The sequence below is a fragment of the Pagrus pagrus genome (genome assembly GCF_965226575.1).
Source record: "Pagrus pagrus genome assembly, chromosome: 1".
NCBI classification, from domain to species: domain Eukaryota; kingdom Metazoa; phylum Chordata; class Actinopteri; order Spariformes; family Sparidae; genus Pagrus; species Pagrus pagrus.
In genome coordinates this window covers 8,554,453-8,565,951 of record NC_140185.1, presented here as the reverse complement: position 1 = coordinate 8,565,951, position 11,499 = coordinate 8,554,453, and the positions used below count along the sequence as shown (strand labels likewise).

General features: G+C 42.2%; 2 protein-coding genes across 2 annotated transcripts; both read right to left on the bottom strand.

The window, feature by feature from the left end:
- Positions 1-374: 374 nt before the first annotated feature.
- LOC311254590 (high choriolytic enzyme 1-like) lies at positions 375-1,252 on the bottom strand. The gene has a single exon (XM_084348452.1). The coding sequence runs from the start codon at positions 1,199-1,201 to the stop codon at positions 410-412; it is 792 nt and encodes a 263-aa protein (XP_084204578.1). The 5' UTR covers positions 1,202-1,252; the 3' UTR covers positions 375-409.
- A 6,313-nt stretch (positions 1,253-7,565) lies between these two features.
- LOC311254615 (high choriolytic enzyme 1-like) lies at positions 7,566-8,585 on the bottom strand. The gene has a single exon (XM_084348488.1). The coding sequence runs from the start codon at positions 8,532-8,534 to the stop codon at positions 7,746-7,748; it is 789 nt and encodes a 262-aa protein (XP_084204614.1). The 5' UTR covers positions 8,535-8,585; the 3' UTR covers positions 7,566-7,745.
- Positions 8,586-11,499: the final 2,914 nt, after the last annotated feature.

The window sequence follows — 11,499 nt, the reverse complement described above, 5'->3', positions numbered from 1 at the left end:
TGATAAGCCTGATATCTATCATCACTTGTGTTAAAACAGCAGATGAAGCCCCCCACCTTCACCCACCCACACACATCACACCCCCACCGGGCTATAGGATCTGAACACCTGTTTCATTGTGGAGCTAAAAAAAGGAAGAGCTCTTCAGATGTCACTCTGAGAGGCTGTTAACTACTGTTACTGTACAGGAGTTTGCACCATTAGACACAGTCTATGCAGCCAGTTCTGTTTTCTTGGGGTCTGTGAATCACATGCTAGTTTGGGTTTATCCTAATGTGTGTATATGCACACAAAAATAATAAAAATAACAAGACAATGGTGTTTTGCACTGGTTTTATTATAGAATATTTATAGAAGATAGCTCAGTTGTCTCCTCAATAACTGACAACTTTGATCAGAATCACCATTATCAGCAGCCGTAGAGCAGGTTGATCCTCATGATGTCCCAGTAGGACATGCCCTGCCTCTGGCCGATCTGCGCGTTGGCGTTGGGGATGGGGGTGATGGAGTCCCTGCCGTGCTGGATGGAGAAGGCTGTTCTTCCATAGTGCATGATGGAGGAGTAGTCGTAGGGGGTGTTCAGGTTGTTGGTGTTCTGCTTGTAGAAGTTGTAGGCCATGTTGGGGTCGATGTTCTCCCAGTTGATCCTGACGTAGTAGTCGCGGTCGCTCCTGGTCTGTTCGTGCTGGAAGCCCAGAGCGTGGTTGATCTCGTGCTGGATGATGCCGTGGTAGAGGCAGCCCTGCCTGTTGAGAGAGAGCACCTGTCTGCCTCCCGTTCTGCCCAGAGCGGAGAAACATCCGCCTCTGTTCTCCACGCTGATGTAGTCGTACTCGTTCTGACGGGGGACGAAGCGGATGCAGGTACTGCTGTGGAAGGCCTTCATGCCGTTGTCGATCTTCTGCCTCTCCCAGCCGCTGAACTCAGCGCTCATGGTGAAGGGGATCATCACCATGCCGTTGGAAGCTTTCCTCCACTGGCAGCTCTGGGACCAGCACGTCATGGCGTTTCTGGTTGTGGGAGCCAGCAGGTCTCCTTCCAGCAGGAACTCATCGGTGGCGTTGTTGGAGGTCAGAATCCTGGTGGTGATGTCCATGGTGTCTGGGACTTCCTCTTCTTCTCCGCTTCCTTCCTCCTGGAGAGGATGTGCCTGACAGAGGCCGAGCAGGAGCAGCAGCAGCAGGCTGGCAGAGGGAGTCATCTTCAGGGTCGGTCTGGAGGCTGTGGAGCTTCTGTGGAGAGCTGCTGTGGAGAGACTCTGTGAAGCTTGATGTGTGTCAGTTCAGTCCAGGCTCTTTATACTCTCCTCTACAGGTGTGTCTGCAGGAGGATTATGGGTTGGGGTCCTCACTGCTAGGCCTAAATAAACCTCTGAGGGGAGGACTCCACAGACAAACCTACTTTTTAAACATGGTTTGTTATCTCTGCTCATTAGATGGATGAACACAGCTTTACTGGTTAGGATGTGTCAAGATTAACACATCACATGTACATCATAGATACACAAACTGCTACAACCAAGAGAACTCCCTTTTTATGGTCGTGGGAGAATCTCTGATGTCAGTTGAACATAAACGTCCATTAATCCATTTGGATGAATTAAAATTTTAACCTGATGATGTTGGAAGATTAAAAAAAAATTACAATTATATGTATGGTAATACATTGCCTCTTAGGAATAGAGGAAAGAGGTAGAGGACATCGTCCACTTGCTGAAGCGATGGACAGGCCATCATAGTGACCATGTTCAAAACCACAACAATGAATGTTATGCTCTGACAGGGGTTCAGAAAGCTCTTCTATAAACAAACCAACCAATTGTCTAGATAAGGCAGAATCTTCATGCCCTGTGACAGCAGGCACAACAGCCCTGCAGCAATGCACCTGGGAAACACCTGTGTGGGGAGAGGAAGTCGGAATGGAAGTTCCTTGAGCTGGGAGAGTCTTGGAAGGCAAAATGAAGAAACCGTCTGTGGTGAGGCAGATTGGGGACATGAAGATAAGTGTCCTTCAAATCGACGGACCTGAACTATTCCCCCTTGGCAACAGCTTGAAGGACGTCTGCTGCAATCAGCATGTGGAATGGTGAGACCTTCAAGAACTTGTTGAGTTCCCCTTCCAGAGGGAGACATAAATGTGTGCATCAAATGTCATGGGAATTCATCAAATAGTCATTGAGATATTTCTCTCAACACCATAAATGTAAATCTCATGGTGGTTCTAGAGCAGGAGTCGGGCCACTTGGGGCCCCACTCCCCTGCATCCGGCCCACGACCTGAGATCAAAAATATAATAGAATCCAACCTGCAAAATCATTTTTTATTTAATCCTTTCTTTAGTTATTTTGACACATATTCAAACTACACCTTAATATGTAATTGAAATAAAAACAAATTCTATTTAAAAAGCAAACTCATCACAGGAAATGCAGTGTCTTCAGTTAGCACCGCTGTTGTTCAGCAAAAATACGTCTACAGAGCAAAACAGCGGTCATTTACTGCCTTTGTTGACAGCGGATCAGTTTTAAAATGTGTCTGGGAGTAGTTTCATTCAGTCTGTGGGAGTAATGGAACAAGAAGGAGCTGTTAGATGAAGAGCTGCAGGTGACGGGTTGCACACCTCCAACTTATCAGTGAGGTAATAACTTCTTTATCCTCATAGAGTGGTTTAGTTTGTAGTTTGTTGGAGTTTTTCAAATTGGTTTACGGTTAAATGCCTGAAATAAGGTCTGTGGTTACCACAGGCTTAAGATATTTACATGTTTTGTTCTACGACATAAAATACATCGTTAAATGTCCCACAGTTGAATTATAAAGTGCTTACATGTCTTAAAAACAGCTGTTGCTAACAAGTGGCTAAACAGGACTACAGAAGTTGTCACAGACATTAAATGTCATCATGCTGAACATGGAGACTCATCTACTCACTACTCCATCTTTACAGGCAGACTTTAGTTGCAACCTATTCTTGCTCTAACTTGAAACCTTGTACATTGATCAATTTATAGAAAACGTGTAGTAATTGTGTAGTAACACACTTAGTGGTGGTGAAGTGTTAGTCATGTGACCGCACTGTAGTCTGTTTATAGCCTAATGTTAGCTTCCCGAACAGTCTGTCACCTAAAACCCTTTCATCATACTACACCGGATGGTGCACTTTCAAGTCATTCCATACGTAACAATAACCAGCTTGGTCACTTACGCCCATATGATCCTCAAAATTAGAACATCCACTATCCAAGTATATTTCAGTGGCATCAACTTCTTCATCAAATTGCTCTCTGGAGCTCCAGCTCCCTCTGTTTCTCATCCCGACATCACCATGCTGATCAAAGGCCTACGACAAGCAGAACCCCAGCTCGCACCAAAACACTTACCCTTAACCGCAGACCTCCTCACCCGCTGCATCCTAACACTCTGCTCAGGATACTCATCCCCTTTTATCGACTCGACCCTTGAATCAATGTCCCTCCTAGCATTGTTCAGCTTCCTACGATGCTCACTTCCACCACATCCACTCACGACCCCTCTTGACATGCAACCCTCTCAGACATCTTCATCCACTCCCAAGACACCCTCAGATTCAACCTCAAACAGAGCAAGACCGACCAGTTTGGCCTCTCTCACCCCATCTTACTCTTCCGACTAAACTCGTACCTAAGCCCTTACGAACCAAACCCATCCTATCATACGTACACCAGAGACAAGCACGCCACTCTTCCCCACAAGATCCACTCTTCATCACCGAATCAGGCAGAATCACCACACGCTTCTGGTTCCACCACCATCTCTGCCAGATACCCACATTCTGAATCTCAACCTCCCTGGTTCCTAGACGGTCCAGCCAATCCGCAACCCTACTCAAACCCCCCTCTTCATCCACGAACCTCGACCCCTTTCCCTCATCCAACAACCCTGACCCCCCCTTCCCTATCCTTTCCAAAATCTTCTACCAATTTAAATAAACTACCTTAATGGTAAGCTGTGACAGGTCTTGTTAGTGATCATTAAATGTCCCACAGTTGAATATGTCTTAAAACGGCTGTTGCCAAGAAGTTGTCACGGACATTAAATGTCATCATGCTGAACATGGAGACTCATCTACTCACTACTCCATCTTTACAGGCAGGCTTTTGTTGCAACCTATTCTAACTCTAACTTTACAACATTGATCAATTTATAGAAAACATGTAGCAATTGTGTAGTAACACACTTAGTGGTGGTGACGTTTAAGTCATGCAACCGCAATGTAGTCTGTTTATAGCCTAATGTTAGCTTTTTACTTCTAGAGATTTAATTTATGCTTCGAAAATCACAAAAGTGGTGTTCATCTGCAAAGATAATCTTGCTGAACAAAATGAGTAAGTATCATGAGTGAGTCATGTAATTGGCGTAATCCCAACCACCGTGTAACACTGGGAACTGGTGGCTACAGACTACCATGACAAGCCCATGTTTAAGTAAGTTTTTTATTAGCAAAAAAAATTGCACTGTTAAAACCTTATGTGCATACAGATGAATACTTCTGTTTGCATTTTTCTTTTTTTTGTTAAATATGAAGAAAATATAGGAAGTGTTGCCAGGTGTTTGGCAAGAAATAAAGTACAATTGTATTTCATTTGTTAGTTAGTGCAAGGTTTTAATAAGTAATTTAAGAGTAGGGAGATTTGCACTAACTGTTAAAAACTAATTCAATCAAAATGTATACAAAAGGCTGTTTGATTTTTTGTATTATCATATCAATAATTGAAATAAAAAACAAAATTTTCAGAAATATTGCACTTTCTTGTAGAACTTGAACGCTGTCGTGGGCCTCCTACGAGATGACAATACAAACAGTCGCCCAATCCATCCATCTTCTTGGGACATTAATGGTCCTCAGAAGATGGATCCTATTGATCCATCTTCTGAGGACCATTAATGTCTGCACAAACGTTTGAGCCAATGCATCATGTACAAGTTTAGATATTTTACTGGATAAGGGAAAGTAAGGGCCTGCTGTTCCAGCTATGGGATCACCACAGTCACTGCAATTTATTCGCTCGTTACCATGAATGTCTGTACAGTATTTGAATGGCGGTCCATCCAATTGTTGAAGGGACATTTCAGTCTAGACTAAAGGGGTGAACTGACTGACAAGCTAACATTGTCTACCCAACAGCGACCCTGTTACCATGGCGAATAAATCCAGAAGGCCACACACAAACACTTACTAACTACATGAATAAAACTTGAATTTGTTACAGGGAAAAAAGATCAAGGTTTTGATTTTCTTTTTATTTAGAGTTATTTCTGACATAAATATAACGTTAGCACATGAGAGGCACAAAGTCAAATCAGATCAGATAATTTTATTTATATTGCCCGAAATCACAGTCACATTGCCTCAGTGGGCTTTACAAACTGTACAGTGAACGACATCCTCTGTCCTTAGACCCTCGAGTCAAATGAGGAAAAACTTGCCTTGTTGAGAAAAAAAAAAAGATGGAAGAAACCTCAGGAAGAGCCACAGAGGAGGGATCCCTCTTCCAGGACAGACAGATGTGCAATAGATGTCGCTTGTACAGAACACAACAACAAAATCACAGTTTACAAATTGCATTGACTGATATCTGATACAATTTATATAATATATGTAAGGTGTGTGGATTCAGGAGAACGGCTGAGCAGGCAGAGCCATCGGCAAGTGGTGCCTGAGCCACACGCCCTCCACCGTGGTGACCTGGAAGAGGGCAGGCCACGCAAGGTAATTAGCAGTAAAAGGAATTCATCAGAGTGAAGAGGCATCAAATTTTACTGAAATACAGATATGAGGAGATAGTAAAACAGAGGAGAGCAATGATCCAGCGGAGCCAAGAGAATGACGATCCAGATCCATCAATATGTGAGGCAGCAGGAGCCAGGAGAGCTACAGTAGATGGTCCCAGGGGCCTGTGGTCCATCAGAAGGAAGCCTGAATGAAAAGAGAGGAGGAGGAGGAGAAAGAGAAAGAAGGGGAGGAGGAGGAAGCTATAGAGAGTGAGAGAGTGGCACAGCTTGCCGCTTGTGGGAACTGAAAACAAAAACAAAAGTCAGAGAAATGCAGTGTTAATCAGAATAAACAGATTGTTTCTCGTCGGCAGGTCAATGTGAATTCTAATACTATGAGTAAGAGACTCATTGAGACTGAGACCGACCCACTGAAGAAGCTAGCAATCGAAGTCAAGGACTTATTAAAGGCTAAGTCAAAGAAGTAATTTTTGAGTTTCGATTTAAAGGCGTCAATAGAGCCAGATTGTCTGATGTCAGCTGGGAGGTTATTCCAGAGGAAGGGGGCACGATAGGAAAAAGCTCTGCAGCCAGCTGACTTCTTCAGAATCAGAATCAGAATCAGAATCAGAATTCCTTTATTTGTCCTGCAAATGGGGAAATTTCTGTATCACAGCAGCCAAAGGACATGAATATTACAATAAACATTAATAATGGTAAAAAAATAACCAATATAATAAAAAGATAAGAAATAGAATAGACTGTGGGCTGTGGTGTGGGCAGTGTATTTTTATTTACACTAAAAAATGTCCAGTTAGTGCAAACCAAAATGAGAATGAGAATGGGATGTGTAGAGTTTGAGTGCACATATGAGGTGTACTGGGAGCAGTGCTGGTTGAACAGTCTAACAGTCTAACCTCTTAAACCTGGGAACTGTCAGGGTTAAAAAAAGTGGGGCTAATGATCAGTTTTCACCAGATGTGTTGTCCAGCGCAGACTAGAGCTCGATGCAAGTTACACGGTTTTAGAGGGCCGTGTTAATTAACCCTACATATCTTACATTATCAGAGGGTCTTGTTCCTACATTGACTGGACTCTTCAACAAACTGGTGTGTTGTTTTCATTCATTATATATATTGTAATAACTTGTGTGTGCTCAACAGTTTAAAACAAAAGTCTGGGCTACAGATCCTGGGAGTTGTTTCACAGCTCACTCCTCTGATAGAGAGTCACTGAGCTGTTTGTAATATCTCAGAGCTTACATCCCAGAATTTGATAGAGATGTCAAAGTTCCAACTATAAAAGTCATTGTAAACATTTTTGTGTCGACAAATCATTTTTTAAATAATGCATCTCCAGAGCTTGTGGAAAGGTGTATAAAAAATATATCTTTTTTTATGATTGTGAATTAATACTTTTATATATTTCTCATGTCCAAAATGATTATTTTGTTTATGTCTGTGTAATAATTCCTACAGTTTGTTCTAGCTTGTACCAAGGTTTGAGAACCAATAGTGTAACGCTGCTGTCCTGAGTGCATTTCTTGATCTGGGACAGACTGAATGCATGTCTGGAAAAATGTGTGTTTTAGAAGAAGTTTGGTACCCACTGCCACGGCGGGGCTAAATGCTAAAGCTTGCTAATCACAGTAACACACTATGTATTCTGTAGAAATGTATCCTATGTATGGTGTTGTACAGTATGTAAATATACCTGTACTGGAGGCATGAAGCATGCACACTGTGAAACTAATGTTCTCTTTGGGGAAAATAAAAAATCTATCACAGAAATAGAGAAAAATAACAAGATAGAAATCAGTCATTTTGCATTACCTTTATTACAGATCATTTAGGCACGTGGGGAGTCGTATTCTGAGCATTTGGACTAAAATGGTAAGAGAAACAACAATCTTTAGCATTGATGTCACAGGTTACAGCAGTTTTAGAAAACAGAAACAGAAAAAGTGTGAATTTGTTGCATTTAACATCAGCATCATCATCAGCAGCCGTAGAGCAGGTTGATCCTCATGATGTCCCAGTAGGACATGCCCTGCCTCTGGCCGATCTGCGCGTTGGCGTTGGGGATGGGGGTGATGGAGTCCCTGCCGTGCTGGATGGAGAAGGCTGTTCTTCCATAGTGCATGATGGAGGAGTAGTCGTAGGGGGTGTTCAGGTTGTTGGTGTTCTGCTTGTAGAAGTTGTAGGCCATGTTGGGGTCGATGTTCTCCCAGTTGATCCTGACGTAGTAGTCGCGGTCGCTCCTGGTCTGTTCGTGCTGGAAGCCCAGAGCGTGGTTGATCTCGTGCTGGATGATGCCGTGGTAGAGGCAGCCCTGCCTGTTGAGAGAGAGCACCTGTCTGCCTCCCGTTCTGCCCAGAGCGGAGAAACATCCGCCTCTGTTCTCCACGCTGATGTAGTCGTACTCGTTCTGACGGGGGACGAAGCGGATGCAGGTACTGCTGTGGAAGGCCTTCATGCCGTTGTCGATCTTCTGCCTCTCCCAGCCGCTGAACTCAGCGCTCATGGTGAAGGGGATCATCACCATGCCGTTGGAAGCTTTCCTCCACTGGCAGCTCTGGGACCAGCACGTCATGGCGTTTCTGGTTGTGGGAGCCAGCAGGTCTCCTTCCAGCAGGAACTCATCGGTGGCATTGTTGGAGGTCAGAATCCTGGTGGTGATGTCCATGGTGTCTGGGACTTCTTCTTCTTGGCCTCCTTCCTCCTGGAGAGGATGTGCCTGACAGAGGCCGAGCAGGAGCAGCAGCAGCAGGCTGGCAGAGGGAGTCATCTTCAGGGTCGGTCTGGAGGCTGTGGAGCTTCTGTGGAGAGCTGCTGTGGAGAGACTCTGTGAAGCTTGATGTGTGACTCAGTTCAGTCCAGGCTCTTTATACTCTCCTCTACAGGTGTGTCTGCAGGAGGATTATGGGTTGGGGTCCTCACTGCTAGGCCTAAATAAACCTCTGAGGGGAGGACTCCACAGACAAACCTACTTTTTAAACATGGTTTGTTATCTCTGGTCATTAGATGGATGAACACAGCTTCTGTCAAGATAAACACATTACAAGGTCTTCAACCAACAAGACGTCACATCATCTCTGTCAAACTAACCTTAATTCAAACAGAATAATATATATCATTGTCTCTATGAAAGCTCCTCTTGTAGTTGTTCCATGCCATTTATTTGTGTGCATAATTAAATAGTTGGGATGCAAACTAATATATGAACTGTGTGTATCTTTGCCTGTTTAAGACTATTAAGAGTGCAGATATATTTATAACAAAAATTGAGCATCTTTGTGAGGCTGTACTGAGCTACAACAGTGCTTCCAGCTAATTCCTAAAGTTAGCATGCTAACATGCCAACAATGATCATGTTTAAAAGGGATAATGTATATCACATCCACCATCTTAGTTTCAATATTTCCATCTTAGTGTATTAGCATGCTAACAACTGATTAGCACCAAAAACAAAGTACAGGTTAGCCTGATGTGAATGTCATTAGTTTTGCAGGTGTTCTAAACCAAATGTTGGAGAAAAAAAGTTACCCAATAATGATGTTGGATTAAAATAAATAAATAAACTAGGGATCACCGAAGTTATAATGATTAACCCTGAAGATTTTTAATCGAATTTCATAATCCTCCCAACAGTTGTCAAAACATTTAACCAAAAGCCAATAATGTCACTGTCATGGTGTCGCCCAGGGGAAAAGTCAGAGAGCCAATTTTTAAATAGCAAACCATAACAATACACTGCCCACACTGTTTATAATTACACTGTTTATATTTGTACGTATAATGTATATATGAGTCTGTTTCTATTTCTTACCTTTTTATTATATTGTTTATAAATTTTTTTACTTTTACTATTATTATTGTTTATTGTTGTACTGAACTGTCCATTGGCTGCTGTGACGCACAAATTTCCCAAGTCTGGACCAAAGTGGTGAGATGACCAATGCCATCCCTCTGGCCAAGCTGATGTAGGGTTCAGATCGTGGTTCATTTGTCTACCTGTGGACTGATTGTGACTGTCACCTATATCCATCGATAATCTATTTAAAACTGAAACAATTAGGCAATTAGTGCTTAGCGAACTGATATATAATAAAATCTAATTGCTGATTAATTATTAAAATCTTTCTCAAATAGAAAATATGTTTTCAGCTTCTTTGGTTGATCAAAACAACCAATTTAGTGACATCACCTTGGGCTTTGGTAAATTGTAACTGGCATTTTTCATGATTCATAGATTCATAGTCGATCTAAGTGATGATGAAAATAATTGTTACTTGGACTTGTAAATTTTGTTTCTTGTTCCTGTGTTGATCTGATGTTTGGATCAAATAACTCAGCCTGTGAAAAATATGGATAGAAACAAAGCTTTTGTCCACAGATCTCCTGGGAGTTGTTTTTCAGCCCACTGCTCTCATAGAAATCTATTTAGCTGTTTAGAGTAGAAGCTGCTTCAGCATACAGACACTATCATAAATCTCAAATCTACTTAATTGAATATTAACTCACACAAGTCATTTTAACGATGTGCTTAATTACTGAAATGTCCAGTCCAGAGGTCAAGAGTAGAATGACCTTAAGTTGCTTTATCACCAACAAGACATGCAGCCAACAGAAAGAAGTCCAGAGTCAGACAACATCTGTTAAAGGATGTCCTTTCCAGAGGTCTTATGTACCACATGTGTTATATTTTTACACCGTTTCGGGGACAATGTTCACATACTTCATATTATCATTGACCTCTCTGGTGGATTTGATGATTATTTTCTCATTTAGTTGGTCGGATATACAGAAAAAAATCATCTGTTTTTTGGCACAACTTCAGTGTGTTTCTGTGACACAAAATAGTTTCCCACAGCCGCTGTTTTCTGCAGTTATTCAACAATCATTGAAAAATCAACCACAGAAAAGACATATAATACATTTTTGTATATATTATATGCAAAAGCACCGAAAATACTAAATATAATTATAGTTTCTGAGAGCAAAGCCAAAACCAACATAGGGCATCAAAGGTTTTTGCATTTCAAATAAACTCGGACATCACTGGCATCTGTGCTCTGCTAATTTATTTGTTGGATAAATGCATGAATGCATTCTTCTTTCTTTGGACCTTGTGATTAAGAGGCATCCTAAAATAATGTCCTCAGTTGGCTTGCACTGCATGAGCAGGCACTGTGGTTGATCTTAAATCACCCCGGGTACTCTGAATGACTCCATGAGAAATGGACGATCTTTCCTGCTGAGTCCACAGTTTGCCTGATAGATTGTGCTGCTTCAGATGCTATTGAGTTGGTCCTGATAGAGCATCTGAATGGTCCGAGGAATATTGTAAGCCAAAAGCTGTGGGGGTGAGTGGTAAGTGACCTTGGCACTCAGTGCTCTTATTTAACTGTTATGATGGAGGATTTTTCGCCCTGTGTTTTTACTGCTGTCTCTGTGGCACTCTGTGCTGCAACCCCGCTGTCATTTTCATTTCTTCCGCATGACAAACTCCAGTGTGGATGGACTTCATCATTCTGATCCCTGATACAAATGAAAAAACACATGGCTATCTTTGTGTTTTAGAAAAAAAATAATATGAAAAACTGGTGCCAGGACAACCAGTGCAAGATTCAATTTGCCAACACAAAACTGGAGATCATAGTACAGCTGAAGGGAGTACTACAGATGGGAGCCCTTTTGGAGGTGCTGCTGCTCTAATTCAACCATCACATCCAGATTTCCAGGAGGCATTA